This window comes from Teleopsis dalmanni, chromosome 2 (assembly GCF_002237135.1).
Source record: "Teleopsis dalmanni isolate 2A chromosome 2, ASM223713v2, whole genome shotgun sequence".
Taxonomy (NCBI): Eukaryota; Metazoa; Arthropoda; class Insecta; order Diptera; family Diopsidae; genus Teleopsis; species Teleopsis dalmanni.
Window position 1 is genome coordinate 55605104 of NC_051847.1, and position 21759 is coordinate 55626862.

A 21759-nucleotide genomic window follows, 5' to 3' on the forward strand; every position below is an offset into this window, starting at 1 on the left:
TACGTTTCCACTGCTTATTTAGTAATTTTAACTTACTTAGTTAATTTCATTAACCACACAAAGAGCTTCCATGCTTTTTCACTTACTTTAAAATATAGTAAACAAAATTCGACTAAACGTATACCAAAAATGACAAATACACCAAAATTTGATATATTTGACGCAAGAATCAAAATGTAAACATACACAAAAAATCAGGCAAAATGTAAACATAAATCAACAAGAGGTAAACATTTTTTAAAATATTTTTTTTTTATAAATTAAATATATAATTGATATATAAAAATAAGTTTTGATATTATTATACATTGTATAAATTTTTTGCATTTTCATGCTGAATTGTTTTCTTCTAACAATACAAAATTTAATGTCACCTGTTTACAGTTAAAATATAAACAAAGAAAAGTTTATCTACAACTAGAAATTTTTGACACATAAAAGCTCTTTCACATTCCTTAAGTAACTTTTGCTAATGTAAACAACAAACAGCTAAATGTTACTAAGGACGTGTGCGAGTTAGGCTAAGTTGATGCTAAACCAAATGGGAGATTTTTTGGGATTTTTTGCACTGCACATATTTAGCCATTTATCAACACGTATCGACACATCACTACATTATCGGCACAACTTAGAATTTCCCTCATTTAGAACGCAACTTAGCCTAACTCGCACACGACCTAAGTAACTTACTATGTAAGCAATGGAAAAGTAGTATTATATTATATAGATATATGTGATAGTATTACATATAATTTAATGAAAATATATTTTTTGGCTAATATTTTTACCTATATATATATAAATATATTTTACTTTTAAATTTTGTTATAATAATTAATTTTAAATATTTTAAATATTAAAATATTTTATTTAGAATATACATATATGGTTTCTTATACAAATAAATATGACCAAACTGTTGCTGTTTTGTGTAATAGCTTGTGTGAAAGGCTCAAATTGCGATATGTGTAATTTTTATCGATATTTAAAAAAGGTTTGTAATCGTAGCAGTGCTAAAGATGATTATTATGTATTTCAGCTAGACACAAAGAATACCGCCGCTGTTGGGAATAATAGTTAACAGCTTGAAACCGAGAAGCTATATATTTGATATATAAGTTTAAATAAAATACAAATTAAATGGAATTATGCCTTTAATATCAGCAATATTAGATATTATTTATCTACCTTTTAGTGTTTTCGTGTTCCTTTTAGTGTCGCTTTCAGCCATAAACAAATCCGTCGGAGTTCGAAGGGCATATGTCAAGCTTTTATTAAAAGTGTTTGAGGTAATATATTTTATTATAAAATTTCCAGATCTGTAGTGCTCATGTACTTCGTAATCTTCGCATTGTTTCATATCAATTTTATGTTTTAATACGCTTGTATAATGTATGTGTGAAATACCTTAAGCGGTGAATATAGTCAGTGTCATTAATATTTGCAGTATGGAAGACAAAGTATTGAAACTGCGTCAGAACAAATTAAAGACGGTGGACCAGTGGTTGAAAATATTATTGATGGATATAAGGTTAATTCAGCGAATCATTCATCTCAGTACGAATCAAATGACAAAAGTAAATCTAATGGAAGTGTGTTAATCAGTAGGGATAGCGTGCTACAACCTACATTACAAACAAACCATACATCAGCCAAAGACGGGGTAGAATCTACACAAAAGGTATTAAAATGATATATGCTTATATATTAAAAGGAAAAATTTCATTTAATAGACTCATTTCTACTACGTCAATATAAGTTTTATTGAATCTTTTTTAAACAATTTGAATATAAGTACATTAAAACAAGGTTAAAACTAAATTTTTTTGCCAAACTTTATCATTGCAAATAAGCCAAAATGAAGCACATCAATTTTTTAAGTTAATTTTATTGTTAACAGTGAACTGGACATATTTTAACTTAATTGCATAATTAAAGACCTTAACTAAAGATACAGAAGTTCATTAACGTTATACATTTATGAAATATTTTTTATGACACTATTTTATTACTTTGATAACCTTTATAGAATAAATGTATTTATTGTCACCATAAAGGAGGGTATATTGTAAAAATATTGGCTCCAACAAATTCAAATAAAATATTTTACAAAGTCCAAACTAAATTGGGACCATTTTAATCACAAAAAAAACTGTATATATATACATATACATGAAACCTTAAATTTGAATTTAATTGCTTTGTTTCAGTACCACACTTTTATTTTTTAAATTTTAATGTATATTGTTTATTCATATATATAACATAGATATTTTTTATAGTTGAAGGACGAAATAAATTTTGATTTAGAAACATGCCTTGACTACATTAGAACAGGTGTTGAAGCAATCATTGAAGATGAAGTGACGTCGCGTTTTGAAGCTGAAGAACTAAAAAGTTGGAATTTATTAACAAGAACGAACCGTCATTATGAATTTATATCATGGAAAATAACGTTAATCTGGATGATTGGTTTCACAATACGATATTTTATTTTGATGCCTCTACGGGTATTTGTTTGTTTTCTGGGTGTAAGTAACATCACTTATTTATCTTAAGCTAGAAAAATACCTGCGGCAGCAGCACTTATTAAGTCCTTAAGACGTGGGTCCATTGGTAGACTAACTTTAAACTAACTATATTTTTTATTAAATCAATTAAATTTATTTTTAAATATTTTTTTCTAAATTTACATGACCACAAAATTTTTTACTAATATAATTATTGCTATTACTATAGCTTTACTATTACATGTGAATTTTTTAACAATAAAGTGACAAAGCACATATCTAATTCCTATCATAAAAGCTATCATTTAAAGCTAATTAGATATTTCTATGATTTTTATAGTATTTTATTTTCTTCTATAATATTAATTCTCGGTTATGGAACTAATATAACTAAAATGCTATAGAAATATATTTACGTATTATTTTATTAGTACATACGGCATGAATTTTAACATCTCTAATTATTTTAATAATTTAGTTTTATATTCATTTACTTAATAATTTATCATTTTACATTATGATACTAACTCAATAGATGAATTGATAACTAAATAAACAATATTTAGCCAGTCGCATGTTTGAAAAGTTTTTATATATGTAATACTGCATAGCATAATGATTTAACAAGTACAAATTTATTAATTAAATTAATGTCCATAACTTAATTTAACGAATTTAACATATTAATCATGTACATACCTAATAAGAAAAATGAATCAGTGATTAATTTTGTACACTACATACTATACTTTTCGACATTATCTTTTGTACAATTTTAAGAATTTTGTTTCTAATTCTCAGCCTTATTCAATTACGGATCGAGTCTGCTTTTGTTCTATCTCCTGGTTGGCCGATCTCGTGTTATTTCTTGTTTTACGATCTTGCACTCTACGTCGTTTTTTATAATATTTTTTAGGTTTATCTAGCCCTCCTTTTTTATCTCCTTATTTGTAACTGGGGCGTCAACGTTATGATGCGTGGGTCAATGTCTTTCTATAAAATAGAATTAAAACAGATTAAAGTTTCAAATTTACAAATAAAATAACCTGCATATATCCTGTTGAGCCCAGGATATCTTACCCATTTTGTAATGCCATTTCAATTTTATTAAGATTTAAAAAAGCTTTATAAATAATGAAATATCTTAAAAAATGAATATTATTATTAGTAACCTATAATTAGTAACTATATTAGTAACCTATAAAAAGTATAAAAATATAGTATTATCATAATTACATAATTTTATAAAATTTATTGCTTTCAAACTTTAATTAACATTATGCGTATATGTAAATGAAATAATTATAATTTGTATTGAATTAAACTATTGGCTGTTGCCTTTGAAATATATTAAACCTTTAAACTATTTATGTAGGTCGCAGTTGCTGTAGTAACCAATAGTTTAGTTGCGTTCCTTCCATTTCAATTTTTACGGCATTATTGCGCTGATTTATCATATAAACTAAGTTTTCGCTTGATAACTGCTTCCTTATCAGCAGTGATTAAGTTTCATAACACGGAATACAAACCAAAAGCTTCCGGATTTTGTGTAGCTAACCATACCTCCCCACTGGACGTTGGTGTGCTATCAACTGATTGCACTTTTTCTTTGGTGAGAAAAGCAAGCTTAACCAATTTAACGCTTTCGGAATGTATTAGGTGCAAAATTGATGCTTTGTTTCGTTTAGTTTCGTTTCGTTTTGTTTTTATTTAATTTATTAATTTTCATCATGATCATTATTATATATTCTTGATTTGGTTTTACTGTGATGTCTTTTTTGTGTGATAATTTTTTTTTTGATTTTTGTATATAAATCATTTATATGAATTCACTGCTTATTGTGTGCGCCTATAAAATTTATGTTGTGTAATTCATCAGGTAGTATGGCTTACTGTATGTACAGCAATTGTTGGATGTTTGTCAGAAGGAGACTATAAACGTGAAATGGTCAACAAAGTATTAAGACACTGTTTTTCTGTGCTATCTAGTGCTATTTCAGCTGTCATAATTTATCATAATGCTGAAAATCGTCCCACAAAAGGTATTTGCGTTGCAAATCATACCAGCCCGATCGATGTGTTAGTATTAATGTCTGATACTACCTATTCATTGGTAAGTGATAATATTGTTAATTTAGTTTTTAACGCTTTTAAGTTGCTTTAAAATTGTACTTTTCTTTTATTATTTTTATTGCTTCATTTATATTTTTGTTATGGTCTATAAATTGACTATTTTAAATGATCATAAGTTGAATTTGTGTAAATTGTTTCTGTTATTTATTGTATAATCTGATTTTTAGAAAAATTGTTAAAATTATACAAATATATATGTTTTAAAGATTGGCCAGAGGCATGGAGGATTTTTAGGTATAATGCAACGTGCTTTGGCTCGTGCTTCCCCTCATATATGGTTCGAAAGAGGAGAAGCTAAAGATAGGCATGCTGTGGCTGAACGTTTAAGGCAGCATGTTTCCGATCCCAGTAATCCACCCATACTAATATTTCCAGAGGGAACTTGTATTAACAACACATCTGTGATGCAATTTAAAAAAGGCAGCTTTGAAGTTGGAGGTGTTATTTATCCGGTAGCTATTAAGTATGTTTATTTGCTTTTTTTAAATGTTTATATATACTTGTAGTTATTTCGAGTTCCCTCTTTTAATATAATAACGTAATTTGTAGTACTTTTTGTAGTTTTAAACGTTTATAAAAAGTTTTAATTATTAGTTTTGTATTATATTTTTTAATACAATCATATGAACATGTCTCGATACCCTAGCTTTTTTAAAAATTAACACATACTTATCATTATATGGAATTAATTTTTTTTTTAAATAATACAATCCGATAGTTATCAAGTATTTTGTTTTTATTTTTAAACGTTAATAAATGTCTGTATTTGTTTGGAGTTAATTTTTTATTTTTAAACGTTTATAACTACTTGTAATTACTTGGAGTTCACTTTTTAATATAATAATATTATTGGGATCTATTAAGTATATTTTTTTTTTTTTGTAAGCATTTATAAATACTTATAATTGTTTAGTGTTGATTTTATTATTAATTATATGAATGCTTTTTGTGAACTACTAAACGAAAAACTATCATAGTTTTTGTAGTTCTAAACAGTAATTGACAGAACTTGACTGTAAATTTAATTTAGACAAATGAATTGCAACATTGGGTCAATAGTTTAAAACATAAATCTACGTTTTGAATTTGAGAGGGTTCAAGTTCAATAATTTGTATTATATATTTACGAAACCAAATAATACTTTCAAAAGATGTTTAAATTTAAAGATGGGTATTTCAATTCAAAGATGGATGGTATTCAAAACAGCTAGCGCTGTATAGTCAACCTAGAAATTCACTTAATTAAAAAGAAATTATTCCAATAAATGTTTTTTACTATATACTAGTTTTCTATTTAAATTAAAAGCTATCATAAACTATTAACTTATAATATTTATGGATTGTTTTTATTCAATATTGCATAAAAACAAAAATGTTTTTTTTTAAATAAAATGAAAAAATCACACTTTTAAACTGTGTTAAATATTTAGTCATATTTCAATTTTTATACATAATTATTTATATTACAAATAGTGTATCATTATGCACTGAAGATAGCCGACGAAGTAGACCGAAATATCTGTAATATAAATAATTTTGTATAAAAATTAAAATATAACTAAATATTTAACACAGTTTAAAAGTGTATTTTTTTTATTTTATTTAAAAAAACATTTTTATAAATTTTTGTGTTAAATAAACGACCTAAGCCCAGTAACAAATATAAAAATTAATATTGGTCGTAATAATAATTTAATAAAACATAATTGATTCTTTCCTTTTAAGTAATAACATAAACATATATAATGAATTTATATATTTATGTATAACTTGTTTAAAAATATGTAGATATTTGCAATTATATTTGACAAATACAATAACTTTCATTTAATACAATTTTATAGAGACATTTTTGAAATCGCATATTTAATTTGATTTAAGAAATACTTTGTAATATTTTTGTTTGTATTCTAACGTAAAAGACACCAGAATAGCATAGACTAACATAAATCTAATTAATAAAACACATCGATCAAACATTATTAACAATATCTAATTTGATTTAAAAATTATTTTGTAAAATATTTACATATAAAATATCTGTATGAATCTGTTTTTTAATTTCTTGTAAAATAACTTTATATTTAATTAATTTTTAACACAAAATACAAAATTTTAATTATTAATTATTTTACAATATTTAGATATGATCCTCGATTTGGTGACGCCTTTTGGAATAGTTCAAAATATTCAATGATACAGTATTTATATATGATGATGACATCTTGGGCAATTGTATGTGACGTATGGTATCTGCCACCTATGTATAGACAAGAAGGTGAGTCAGCTGTTGATTTTGCCAATCGTGTTAAGAGTGTAATTGCAAAGCAAGGAGGTCTAGTTGATTTGGTTTGGGATGGTCAACTAAAACGAATGAAACCCAAAAAGGAATGGAAAGAAATGCAACAAATTGAATTCACAAAACGGTTAAAGGGAGACTAATTCTTATACAATTAAATATAAAGTGTACATGTACCCATCTAAATTAATTTTTATTTTTTTAATATTATATGAATAATTGTTTATGAAAGATTCAGTTAAATATTTTTTTCCATACAATGAAATAAATTTGTAAAGTTTTTGATGAAATTTATGTCAAATTTTTAATGTAAACTTTAAAGGTTAGGATTGAGCAAAATTGCTTTAGTGTCTAATGTTTAAATGATTTTTTATATCGTACATATGGCTTATATAAGACAAGATATGACAAACAATGCAATGGATTATATAAAATAATAATTGCTCGTCAGCTCAGCGAACTCCACAAGATAAGGTAAGCTCTTTAAAAATATGTTGTAGCTAATGTCATGAGAATCCTTAGTTACTAAAATCAATAAACTTAAAATTTCATACTAAATCCTTAACTTGTTGTTGTTGCTTTATGCTTTGGACTTGTAGTGTTTACCAAATACTACGCAAGTGGAGTGTTCAAGTATTATTTGTCATTTGTTTTCGATTGTGAAAAAATTAATAATAAAATGCAAAAAAAACACTTAATTTAATATTTTATTTCCAAAATAAAACAAATTATTTGATAGATATTTGACAAGGTGCTAAATAAACGTTTAGCAAACCAATATACTGGCAAAATACTTGCATAAGTATATTGTATGGACCCTTTAAAAAGCGGGATCACAATTCTGATAAGTTCGACAATATCAAAAACATTTCTTCCTTTTATATAGAGATTTTTGTATATAAAGATAATTTAAATGAATATTTAAATGTGTACACCAACTACAACAATTCAACATAAAAAATTTCTTTCATTAAAATTAAAACAATTAATTTACATACTAAAATATTTTTATTATATGTAATTTTTTGCTGTGTAAAATTACATTTCCTCAGTATTAGATTTTTCAAGCCGCTCTACAAAATTATTGAAAAAAGTTTTCAAAAAAAGTTCAAAATCCATATTTAGGATTACGTTTACTAATATTTTTCATAAAACCAAATAATTAATTTTGGAATTAAATTCCTACAAAAAGATCTAATATAATATATAAAAAATAAACATTTTCTAAGACTATGTTTCAAAAATATAGATAAAGAAATTAAAAATTATTTTGAGAGCTAACACTGAGATATATAATATATACATGTTAATTATAACTACAAATAAAACAATTTTTAATTATAAAATGATTACAATTTATCTTCGTATAGATCCATTTAGTGGAATATAAGGTGAGTACGTTGAATACATCTGATTCTGCTGCGCGCGTTGGAGTGCACAAGCATCTTGGAATTGTGTCTGCATATTCATAACACCCATTTGCATTGGTATTTGAGAATTTGGATATTCACTAGCCGATACATAGCCAGATGTCGCACCAGACTGTTGACTTGACATTCTATAGCCATTAATTGCACTATACGGTGTCATTAAATTTGGACTAATATGTACATTTGTCGTACGGCTCGATGATGAAGCTGAGGAAGCAGCAGCAGATATATGTTGAACTGGCGCAGAAGGTGTGTTACGTGTAGTTCTGCTAACATTTTGTGTAGGTGCTCCTGAAATTTGACCTATATTCATATTGGTGGAATAATACTTGTGATACTGCAGAGATGTCATTTGACTCTGTAACATATTTGGGGGTGTAGTAATATTTCTATTCTGCGTTACTAATAAATGCGGTGGTGGTGTCATCGAGTTATGCGGCAATGGATGATGAGGTGGTGGTGTCAAATTAACTTGACCTGCTGGAGAAGTGTTGCACGGTTGTACATCTAAACCATTTGTTAATTGCTGTAACTTAGACAGACTGCATAGATTTCCAACTAAAGTGGATGTCTCACCCGAATTACTTGCACTGGTCATTGTATCGGATGAGTTATTTGACAATTGCTGGTCGCTATTGGCTGATGTTGAAGATACCCCAGATGAAATTGTAGAGGACGACGAAACAGATTCTTGTATACGAGAAGGAGTACTAATTGCATGATTTGAGTTAACATTATTTTGCAAATAGAGATTATTAACTGCACATGCTGATGGTGATTGGTCTTGTCGTTGGTGTGGACTGGAAATAGGGTGTGTCATACGTTGCTGTAAAACTGCAGGCATCGAAACTAAATCATATGATGACGAAGAATTTCCGGCATAATTTTGACTTAGTTGTGGTAATGAAATATAATCTACATGTTGCATGTTCTGATTGTGTCCATGTTGATCTCCTAGTTGTGAAAACTGCATATTATGCATTTGTTCCTGGTGTGCCTGTGAGACACTTTGATGATTATTTAAACCCTGTTGTTGCGTAACTGAAGACGATGACGAATTGCCTGATGAGCCATTTTTAGCAACACGATATTGATTACTAGTCGACGTGTTGACATTACGAATTAACTTTGAGGGAGACGACCGCTGAGTAGAATTTGAGACACTGGTAACAATTTCACTCTAAATAAAATATATAAATAAAAATTAAATGGTATGTGTTAGTAAATTTAAATGTGGAATATGTAAATAAAATAAACATTAATTTCTGAATCAGTGAGTTTCATTTAACAAATAGACTAAACACCACACAATATAACAGTTTGTGTGCTTTGATTTTTATAAACAATTTAATTAAGTTATTATTTATATTTTCATAAATACGACTGCAAAAAGAATCTCAAGAATCTTAAAGAATCTCACCAAGTCAGATACTTAATATTGCATCAGAAATACAATGATTAATCATTGTTAGTTCCAGCAGCAACCAGGTGCACATCTCGAAACCACTGGGGCGACAAGGGGTTACTACAACAATAACAATATTTATAATTTGTACATTTATTTGTTCATATTATTGATATAACCGCGGATATATCTTGAAAAATAAAAGACACCAATTACAACAAAGAGTTAATTTTAGAGCTTTAGAATTGAAAACCTAGAATTTTCTTTCGTTAAGAATAATAATTGACAATGCATTGATATTTAAAATTATAAAAATCGTAACATATGAAATTTATATATAGTCAAACTTCCATAATTCGAAGTACCATTTTGCAAAGAAAATGTTGGACTTATGGAGACTTTAAATTAGAGAATTTTTTTATTTTTCTTTTATTTTTGAAAGAAATTAGAATTACATTTTAAAATATTTACTTATATATTTGAAATTAAATACAGCACAGAAGTTGTACATCTAAACCATTTCTGAAATAATATATTCAGAAATTAGGGTTTGGGATTTTATTTTTTTATTAATTTTAAGTAAAAATAAATTCCAATTTATTCCAACCCTTATAGTGATTATCAGTTGTAGTATCATTCATTTGCAAATAAAAATTCAGAATCTTGAATGAGTCTTCTACTTTATTTTTGGAAAGCTGACGAACAGTTTCATCTACCCAACCGTCATCATCACTTTCCGTTCCACCTAGAATCGGATCCACTAATTCAGAGCTATAATACTCAATAATATCTGTTGGAAAGCTTGATGTACAAATTTCATTGTCAAGCTCAATATAATCATTAAGAATAGCATTGGAATTTATTATATTTACTCTAAACCAATCTGCTAGCGAGATGTTCCTATTGGCACGTGACAATACTTTTATTCAAGTTATAGAGAAATTCGAGTTAAGGAAGCAGATTTGCATGTGATTTGCTCTCTAAAACCCTGTTGCACTCTTTTCAGTTCGAGTTATAGAAGTTCGAGTTATGGAAGTTTGACTGTAATTAATAATATATTTATACAATCAACTACTGAAATTAACGACTCATTTATAAATTTTTTTGCTGATAACTTGAAATAAATGATGATAAATATATATTATGTATATATATTATAATGATATATAATCATAATGAATATGTTGAGGATATATATTTATCAACAAAAAACAAATACCTTTGTATAGATTCTTGTGCATTTCTTGAGACTGAATTGATAATATATACCTGTTAAAAAAATTATTACACGACAATGAAAAAAATATATAAATTAGCAATGATATACATCTAACAATAGGTAGAATACCGGTAACAACAACATATTACAAAAATTTGAATAAAAAGATTACCAAAGATAGCTAAACATCTTCATAAACTCAAAACTAGATTATTAAAAATAATAATAATTTAAATAATTTATAATTTAAATATGATTTGCCCGACTATAAATTATGGGAAAAAAGGAACAAAAATATTTTAACAATATAAAAGCCCACCATTTAAAAAATTCTTTAAAAACACATTTTCTGTAGTAACCTTCTATAATGTGCGTTCGAAAGTAAACAGTACTTTTTATGAAAAGATATTTAAATAGCCAGCATTAAAAATATTACATACATCGGTAAGGTCAACAACTCCAAGTATTTAACTGAATTGGCACCATGTGACTTTTACCATTTCAGAAAAATGGTTTAGCCAATGAAAATAAAGCTTTTTATAAAGCTGAGGATATGATTTCAGAAAGCGCAAATGGCATACCCTGCTCTGCTCCTCCGGTCTGATGTATTTAGTTCAGTATGCCTGACACTAATAAAGTTTTATACACTAAGGTTAAACTAGGTTACAGTATGTTATAATATAATTATATCTACATACATTCACTTAGCAACTTCGAAGTGACGGTTTTATTTATATGTAAATATAAAACTTTATATTTTTTAAATTATTTAAATTTATTTATGGTTCAAATTTAGCAAGGTTTAATTTCTGACACTTGCACTCCAAAAATTATGGACAATTAAACCAATAGATGTTTCCAAAAGATTACTGATAATGAATATTTGACGGTATCTAAAGCAGCTTTAGGATGAACCCAAGAATTCAAAAATATTCCCAAATGTGAGAATTTTCGAATAGTGCCAAATATTCATTATCAGTGGCCTTTTGGAGATCACTGAATCTTGAAATATATATATATATATAGTGTTATTATGAAAATAAAAAATATATTACCTGTGCAGAAACTTTTCTGTGTTGTTGAGAGTGCTGAGCATTATTTAGAATATTGATGTTTTGAGTTGCTGTTGGCAAGTTCATATTTATACCAGCTTGTTGCTGTTGTTGAACGTTAGATGTATGAATTGCCATATGCATGGGTGTACTTGACGATTGATTGTGCATGGAGCAATCGGGAAATTGTTGTGTCTGATGCATTTGTATATTGGATGCTGGCAATGCTTCAACAGAACCTTGTGTAACATCACTTCCAATACTTGCAGGGGAATCAATGCTCATCTGTACATTCATACCGCATTCATAGTTATGCATGTTAGAATTATTATTAGATTGCTCACTGTTGTAAACCACTGGTTGTTGGTGTAATAATTTTGATTTGGACTCATCTGTTGAAACTGGAATTGGACTTATATTTGACTCCTTCGATTTTTGCGAAATTGCTTGAGCTGCAAGTATATTTTGAATCGAAGATGATGGTAAAAGCGCTGAGGCTGAATTATAGAATTTAGTATTAGCATCTTGTAGTAAATTCAAAGATTTAACATGTTGTGATTGATCTTTATAAGATTTTGATTGTGATGCATTTTTTTGATTATACGTTTGATTCTCTGCAAAACCACATGCATGAGATTCTTCCTGCATTAAAGCATTTAAATTCCCATTACCAACCCCCTTATGGCCATCCTCTTTTTTATAGTTATTAGTTTTCTTATCCGTTCTATGTTTATCTTTAACATGCTGTTGCATGTGTTGATGTGCATGATGTTGTATTGCCAAATTTGGAGATGGATACAAATTTTGTGTAAAATTGTGTCCATATGCCATCTGCGTAGCTAAATTCTTATGAAATTTATTTTGATTTTTTTGAGTGGTCGCTTCTAAATGCGAAAAATTATAACTGTAATAATCCCATTGCCAATACTGTGAAGTAGGATAATTTGGAATCTGATTTAATTGAAATGGAGGCGTTATTTTGTTAAGATCCATTGAATTAGGTATTTGTGTATGTTCAGCAGGTTTTAATTGCATTTTTTCATGAACGGATATTAATGATGGGTCGAGTGGTAATGCTGACACATTTTGTATATTTTTTTCCTCCTCTTTAATTTTTACAGCAGATGTTGCCACAGATATTCTCTGTTTTTCTTTATATGTTTTCTCAATATCATTTTCCATTTTTTCCATATGCTGCTGTTTATTATTTAGCGTCGAATCCGGAGACGATTTTATTTTCATTTGATTTTTCTTATTTACACTTCCGCAAAAACTTTGTGATTGTAATTGTTGCTGTTGCGGTTGCGTTTGCGTTTGATTAGTTTCGATCAATTTTTCTATAACTTTTTCCTCTGATTTACAAGATTTATTACTAATTTCATTTGTATCATTTTTTATGATATTATCGTTCGAAATAATAGCAGTTGACATGGGAGTATTTGCGGAAGTTTCCGTGCTTTTTCTTTTAGATAATTTTTCAAATTCGGCAATACTTTTGTTTTCAACAATACTTTCATATTTTTTCTCTGTTACATTTTCGTTTAAATTAAAATCCAAGTTTTTTGAACCGTTATTATTATTATTTTTTGTATCCAAAACATTTGAATTTTCAGTGTTCTCCAATTTTGGGTTCTTTTCATTAACTGGTTGTTCTATCTTTGCTTCTTTTATATTTGAAGGTTCTGCTACCATTTTTTGCGAAGGTAAAACATCTTCCTTGGTTACTTTTTGATTACATAAAGTATTATTTTCATTCTCAGTTTGCGAAATTACCGACTGCTCTCTATTAGTAGTTACCTGAATTTCAGTTTTAGTCACTGGTTCGTCTGCAGGTGTAGCACTACTAACACCAGCACTACTACTACTAGCACTACTTAAATCTATTGTAGTTGAACTAACAAAAGTTTTGCTTTCCGAATTCGGTTTGCTTTCATCTATATTATTTTGCTCCACATTTTCTATTTGTGCTACTTTTTGGTCACATTCTATATCCGTTTTGGTATCTTTTGAGTGTGATAAATCATTATTAGCAACTTCATCGCATTTATTTGTTATGCTTATTTCGGGAAACAGTGTCTTTTTAGTTTTTTTCGCTACCGCTTCCAAAAATTTTTCATCATTATCTAATGCCGTATTAACATTTTTAATTTCAGTTTCTTTTTCTTTATCTATAGAGCTAATATTTTGATTTTTACTAACAGGAATATCTTGACTTTGATCTTCAGTAGTTTGATTAGTTGTGCCAGTTGTATCAGTTACAGTATGTTTTTCCGAAATATTTTTCTCTCCAGATTCCGTGACAGTTGGTTCATTCAAATTTTCTTGGTTTTTTGTGCAACATGTCGCGTTTGGATCTATATAATTTGGATCATAATTTGTTCCAGATTTCTTACCCCTAAGTTTTGGAACTGTATTAATTGGTTTCTCATTCAAATCTGGTTGAATCACATTTTTATTATTTACTTGCTTATTCTCATCTATGTCTGATGGCTTTAAACCACACAAATCTATTTTTATAACTTCAGAGGGTTTATTAGAGGTTTCCTCAGATTTTAATTCATTTTCTTTACTCTCTTTCTGCACTTGAACAGGATTATTATTTTCAATAGTACTCTCTTGTTTACTAGTACTTGTACTTGTACTTTGTTTGCGATTAGCCAAACGTTGAGCTCGGCTTGTCGGTAGTTTTAAGCTTTCTTGTGACTCTACACATTCACTCTGCTCTGAAGTGTTTGCCACAATTTCATTAAATTGCTTTCCACTGTCGGATTCATATAAATCAGTTTGTGGGCTTTTGAAATCATTAACTGACTCCTCCTTATTAATATTGTTGTCCAATTTATATTTCTTAAAACCTTTCTGTTTCATTGCAAATACTTCCGCACTAATGCCTCGTTTACGCACATTAGGAATGCTTTTAGCAACTTCTGTATTTTCAGAAGTTTTATTTTGAGTTGTTTCATACTCAAAAAAGTTCGAATAGCCATAATCGTTTTGATCAGACTTCTTTTGAACAATTTTATCAATTTTATTTATACCTTTATATTTGGGCTTTTGCAGTTGACTACTGCGAAAATTTCGGAAATTATTGCAATTCTTTCTATTAGAATTTTCTTTTATACCAGTCGGTTTCGAATATGCCTGTATTTTTTCGGTTTTCATATCTTCCTTTAAGCCATCGTTATAATTAAAAAACTCATTTCGTTTTTGTTGTGCTAATTCTAGGGTTCCTGAATTAGTATTTGTTAATAGTGGACTCCATCTTAAGTTTTCTGATTCAATTGGTATTCGAGTCCTCGAATTTTGTAATTTTTTATATTTAGCTTGTGCTACATCCCAGTCAACTATAAAAACGGGTTGAAAACGTATATCGTTTTCATTTTTTCTTACTCTTATAAAGTTTAATAGTTCAAACGTTAAAGATATATCTGGTACAGTTAAACCAGTTTTTTGAGAAATATCATAAAGAGTTATTTTAGGAATATTTCGGTGATCATACAAATACTCAATTATAATTGACTTCCAATAAGAAAAGTAAGAAATTCGGCCAAGATCTGATAATGGCTTTTCAGGTGTACCTAATTGCCCTTCTTCACGGCTCAAAAGATAACTGAAGTCAATTAAAAATCTTCCAAATCCTTGTCGCTGATACTGTGGCATTGTTAGGATACAAGACACGTTAAATTTTTGAGAGCAATGTTTTTCTTTGGAAAAATATCCAACAAAGTGACAACCTTTCTTATCATTTTTGGTTAAAACGTAAAACAAAAATGGTTCCACATCATAATAAAGAGTTTTGTGATCCAAAAATAGTTTCGCCAATAAACACAAGTTTTGACAATATATTTTATTAACATTGCCATCAACTTCGAATACAGATATATCTTTTTGCCGGTAAATTTCTGTACCAGGTGGTTGACGCCATGTACATTTATTTTGATGTCTATCCAATACAGATCTACTTTTTGTATATTTAAGACAAAATTCGCACAAATATAATTTCGGTAATCTATAAAATAAAAGATAATTTTAAAATGAGCTATTTTGATAAATAAATAAATAACCATATAAACAAATAAATTTTTAGTAAATTACAAATATTTATATCTACTGCGAATAATTTTTATAACTTTTGAACACATAAACAATCTATAAATCGTGTGTGTAAAATGAATACTGAAAATATTATAATCAAGAAGTGGATATAAATTGATGAACCTGTAAAATTTCGCCTGTGTTATTTCATTAGAGGCAAATATAATTTCAATTGAAAAAGAATATCAATACAATTAATTGCAATTTGTGAACTAATAATTTGTTTATTGAATTGTTTAGATATTTGATTTGCAGATGCGAAAAAACCAAAGTTTAAAGCAAATAAGAAAAATGTTAATTTGAAATTCACTTAAAAAAATACCTACGATATAGCATAGCTGCACTAATATGAAACTCTCGCGATACTGTAATTAACTAACTTAAATGTTTATAAATAGAATTAATTGTGTTAAATATTATAATAATATGGTCAGGCGTAAGACCCTCATAGACCTATTGTTCCCTAGTGATACTAGGTAAAGCTTTTTTGCGAATCTATAGAATCTATAGAATGCTTCAAGTTCCATTTCTGAGTTTGTCACTAAATATTTCTTAAACATTTTTTAAAGCATGTTTTTTTTTTGGTCCATATATTATTGATAATTGAAACCAAATTCTGTGTGCTATAGTTTCAGCTATCAAGGTGGTCATAGGATTCTTAAAATCGCTTTCTTTACATGTATTGTTAATTGCGTTAAATTGTTATTTACCTGGCGTACTCTTGAGGAAAAGGACTTGAATACCAAGTATCAATATGCCATTTTCCTATTTCTATTGATGCAGGACATCGTTCCGAAACACATTTGTTTGGTGATACTTTGGCATCCATATTTGGGTATTTACATAGGTCTTCTGCAACTCGTTTCATTGCCGATTCTCTAATATTTTGATATACCGTCACATCACTTGTTTTTACTCCAATAGGTAGTTTATCCATATCTAAAGATTAAAGAATATATTATATTATATATAAAATTTTATAAAAATCAAATTTACAACGAAAGTATTTTTTTGTTTTTCTAATATGTTTTTTTTTTGTTTTTTAATGAAATATATCTTTTAATAACGTGCGAATTATCGATTTTTTCCTAGTTCATACTTAATTTAAATGTATAGGAATAATAATTATTATACATTAACTGTAATTATTAAAGTCAAACAAATATTTACCAAAACAATTTCTTTCAAATCGTTCACTTAATTCTTCCTTTTTCACTGTATTATAATCTTCATTATCTGCTTTTAACAATTCTTCATTATCGCCTTCTTTAGAATAATCCATCTCCTTTAACATTTGATATTTAATAACCGATGTTTTTGCCAAATATGGAACTTCGTTTTCTTGTTGGGAGGAAAATACACTTCTATTTTCCAACGGTGCTGATTTTAGTTCTACAAACTTCTTTTTTACTGTACTGAAAGTTTTTTGGGAGTTGTCTTTAAGTGTTGATTTCGACTTCATTTCAGTTGAAACTTTATTTCGAATATCTTTTTTATTTTCTATATTAAAACGATTTGTATTAAATGTAAATATGTTATCTTTTTGTTTTTCCTCTAATCCTACAAATTGCTTTGGATCAGAGCCAAGTGAAACGTCATTATTTGAATTTATTTTTCTTAGATCATTTGTCATATTTCCATATTTAGGTTTATTAAAACATTGATCTTTTTCATTTTTACATTTCGAAAATATATCAGTTTTATTTTTTGCTACTGCAGCAAATCCCCAATTTTGATCTTTTTGTTCTTTGTTGTTAAAGACATTATTACCTTCTGATTCTTTCAGCACATTGTTTTGTGTAAATATATTTGATTTTGTATCACTTTTGTCCGAATCATAATCATCATCATTTTCTTCATCATTCTCATCGTCATCATTATCAAAGTCAGTACTTTCGCTGCTGCTTTCACTGGAGTCAGTTGCAGAACTAGATGACGAACAGGAACCAGATGAAGTTCCATCATGGTCATTACAATCTGCATTGTCATCATCATCACTATCACTTGAAGAACTTGATGTCGATACTTCAGATAATGTACGCTTTCGACTAATTTGTTTGTTATCAGGATCCATTTTAATAGAACCACTTAATTTCATTTTTTTTTCTCCACCCAATACTGAGCCTAATGTTAAATTCTGTTTGGATAGATGTAAAGATGATATAGCTCTATCACTAGTTCTGACATTTTTGCTCTTATCTAATTCCAATTTTATGAGTTGCGACGTTGTTGGGTTATCAATTGAATCCAAGTTTATACGTTTAGAAGCAAGTATTGTTGTCTTCCTTTCTTTTAATCTAGAATTTCCCCATTTTCTTTCAGTACCGCTTGAAATTGAATATTCACTACCCTTTTGTAGCATATTAGCATTACTGAAACATTTTTAATAAATTATCATAAAATTATCATGAACATATTTTTTCTAATTTCAAATTATATAAATTAAAATAAGTATATTCAAGTTTTATTTACCGATTCCTTGGCGAATCCATAACCTCCTTTTTTACAATAACGCGACTCAAATCGTAGTTATTTCTGGTACAGTTTTTACATCTTAAAAATTTAATATTCATTACAATATAAGTACAATTATATAATCATTATAATATTTACCTGTAAGGATGTTTGGGTTTTTTGTCAGGCACAGTATCTAAACACGTTAAATGAAAATTATTTTTACAGATAGAACATTGAAGCAAGCAGGGACCTTTATCGCGACTATTACATACACTACATTGACCACATGATTGACAATTCCAAGTACTTCCTTTGGTCACTAACATATAAAGTAAGACGTAAGATTGCGACTTACATTTCCCAGCAATGTTTGCGCAAGTTGTATGCAATGAAATACCACATTCCTTGCAAGAACTAAGTGGTTCCGGAATGCCATTTTGATTTTTTTGTGCATTACCCAAACAGTTCATGCAATTTTTATCACCCTGCACCATAAAAAAAATTTAGAATTAAATTAATACAATATTATTATTTCATAAAAATTGGATTATTTTTACAACTAAAATTAATTATGCTTACAGTTTCAACAGTTTCTACATTATTAGTTTTACGTGGTGTAGTTAAAGATCTTCCTTTCTTATATAGTTTTCCTTCTTGTATAAGATAACCAGTGTCGACAGCTTTTTTAATTGAAACTTTAATAACTGCTTTAAAATCAACTCCTTCTCCAAGTTCAACATTATTAAACTTTTGTACGTAATTTTCAATGCTTTTTATTGTTGATCCTTCACATTCACCCAAATCATGAACAGCTTTTGCAACAATTTTGCACAAATTTGTATTTTTCTCAACTTTAATACGACGCTTAGCCATAGGTGCTTTGTATGAATGCAGACCCTTGTTATAGACTTTAATAACAGCACCAGACTCTACGGCTTGTTCCAATTTTTCAGCAACAATGTCCTCATGAAATTTGTGATGTGTTCCGATTGCTTGACAAATACGTTGAACGCTTGGTCGCTGCTTTTGGGATCGTATTTTTGTGATAGCATCTAAAATCCATTGCTTCCAAACGTCGAAACTTATTTCATGAGCTGATTCTCTCATGGTTAGTAATTAAACTACAAATATATTCAAAAATTAGTATTTTACTTAAAAATAAATATAATGGATTCCATGAATAAAAATGTGTATACAGAAATATATTAAAGTCGTATGCAATCAATTTATATATAGTTTTGGTTTATTTTATATTAAGTTTTAGTAAACGAAAAGATATATTAACGTGTTTTTAAAGAGTGGAATAGATCTCTCACATTAGTTATTATTATATTTACTCTTAAGTAAGAAATGTGCAAATGCTATTATTTTCCTGTGATATTAACAGCATGCAAATTTGCTTAAATGCAAAATATTCAAATCAAATTAAAAATTATCTATCTAAAGAAATACACTATCCCTAGAAGACAGCGCATTGAAATCTACAAAAATTTTTTACTTTCCGTGCGTTCTGACAAATAATTATATATGCATATTGAATCTACCTTAAATAAATTAGGATATATAACTAACACTAATTTTACAAAATTAAGTTAAAAGCATTTATTTTTCTTTTATCAATACCGAAATTGAGTTATTTACTAAATGTATTTTTTTGTATGTGTAACAAACCAATATATATTTCACCCGGTCAGCATTTCGAATTTCTTTCTGTATACATCTTTTTTCAATTTTGCTGCATACTTATGTTATTCGTAATGTATGGGTGTATGTTTTCAATATGGTGTAGCAAGAAATTTACATTAATACCACTTATATGATAATATAATTATAACACTAACTTTTGTATCCAAACAGATATAACTTAAATATTGAATTTTCAATCAATACGATATTATTTGATACGAAAAAACTTATTACATATAATATTAGAGCAACCACACAATTTTTTCTAGACTCTTAAAACTTATCGTTACAATTAACGACTACTTTCTAAGAATTAGGCAATAAATTACTTTAGTGATGTTAATTTATTTATATGCGATTAATGTAATGAGGTGGCTTATTTTAATTGTATGATGCGTTTGGGTGAATACTATAGAAGTATTTTTAATACAGGTGAGGAATACGATTGTTTTGTGTACTTGTGTACATATAATCAGATATTGCAATAAAGAATATTAAAAATAAAATGTTAGTAATAAATTTCAGAATTTTCGGTTTTTAGGAGCAAATGACAATTTTAATACGTTTTAAAGAAAAAATGGCAGAAAGCAACATATTATATTTTATAAACCGCTAATAATATAATTATTACACTTTCCAATTTTAACGAAAGTCGTATAATTTTGTAAGTATTGTTAACAATTATTATAATATAATATAATAATAAATTAACATTAACATATTACAGCCCTTATGAGCTTTTTTTCTTGCTGGTTATTTTTGGTGGCAAATTGAGAGTGAGCATATTTACATTTCCTTTTTAATGTAAGCACAACCAAAAAATATCAAAACATTGTAAAAATAAAAATTAGTAATACTGATGTGACAGTCTACATAACATTCAGTTTCAGGATAACCCGATACATAACATAACATGGTCCTAAGTGGCAGTTATGCAAAAAGTAATAGACATGTCAAAATTAAAATTGTTTTTGTTTTCAAAATAAATTTAAAAATTGAGAGTAAAAGAAATATTTATTTAAATTTGGTCATGACAACGAGGCTTTGTATGGCTGCAGTTATATTGCATGCGAATTTTATGTTACGTGTACGTACGAACAAATCAAATGTGTGTAATCATATGTGACTAGTTACAGCTGCTGAGAAATATTCGCGTGACGGCTTGTCTTTCTCATGCGAATATTTGATTAAATAAAAAATTTTGTTTGAAATTCATGCGTTCGTGCAAAATTGAAGAAGTAAATAGTGAAATAGAGAAGTGTGTGTTATTTTTACGTAATTTTAAGTTTATAAATGGAAATAAATTCGAAAACATGCACTACTTTTAGGAATTGGATTTACACTATTCATTTTGTTCTTAAAACAAACAAAACAATGCTGTCAATTTCCATGCAATGTAACCGCAACATGCGATTTGTTCGCATGAGAAAACATATGTAGGAACGCGCAAGACAAAATTCGCATGCAGTCTCA

General features: G+C 28.0%; 2 protein-coding genes across 5 annotated transcripts; one reads left to right on the forward strand and one right to left on the reverse strand.

Annotated features, from left to right (window-relative positions):
• The first annotated feature begins 1014 nt into the window (after window positions 1–1014).
• Window positions 1015–7153, forward strand: LOC119679394 (glycerol-3-phosphate acyltransferase 3). Of its 3 annotated transcripts, XM_038091728.1 has the most exons (7): window positions 1015–1289; window positions 1448–1681; window positions 2283–2531; window positions 3886–4122; window positions 4390–4623; window positions 4850–5106; window positions 6788–7153. In XM_038091728.1, the coding sequence occupies exons 1-7, from the start codon at window positions 1149–1151 to the stop codon at window positions 7083–7085; spliced, it is 1650 nt and encodes a 549-aa protein (XP_037947656.1). In that variant the 5' UTR covers window positions 1015–1148; the 3' UTR covers window positions 7086–7153. The 3 variants fall into 3 exon arrangements, with proteins under 3 accessions (XP_037947656.1, XP_037947654.1, XP_037947655.1); XM_038091726.1 differs by lacking the exon at window positions 4390–4623; XM_038091727.1 differs by lacking the exon at window positions 3886–4122 and having other exon boundaries at window positions 6788–7151.
• Window positions 7154–8220: 1067 nt separating this feature from the next.
• LOC119679395 (histone acetyltransferase KAT6A-like) lies at window positions 8221–20561 on the reverse strand. Of its 2 annotated transcripts, none has more exons than XM_038091730.1 (8): window positions 20442–20561; window positions 19180–19721; window positions 18757–19085; window positions 18616–18696; window positions 17314–18515; window positions 16854–17082; window positions 12052–16057; window positions 8221–9552 (listed from the first exon to the last, which is right to left on the reverse strand). In XM_038091730.1, the coding sequence occupies exons 2-8, from the start codon at window positions 19705–19707 to the stop codon at window positions 8299–8301; spliced, it is 7629 nt and encodes a 2542-aa protein (XP_037947658.1). In that variant the 5' UTR covers window positions 19708–19721; window positions 20442–20561; the 3' UTR covers window positions 8221–8298. The 2 variants fall into 2 exon arrangements, with proteins under 2 accessions (XP_037947658.1, XP_037947657.1); XM_038091729.1 differs by lacking the exon at window positions 20442–20561 and adding an exon at window positions 20344–20429.
• Between the last annotated feature and the right edge of the window lie 1198 nt (window positions 20562–21759).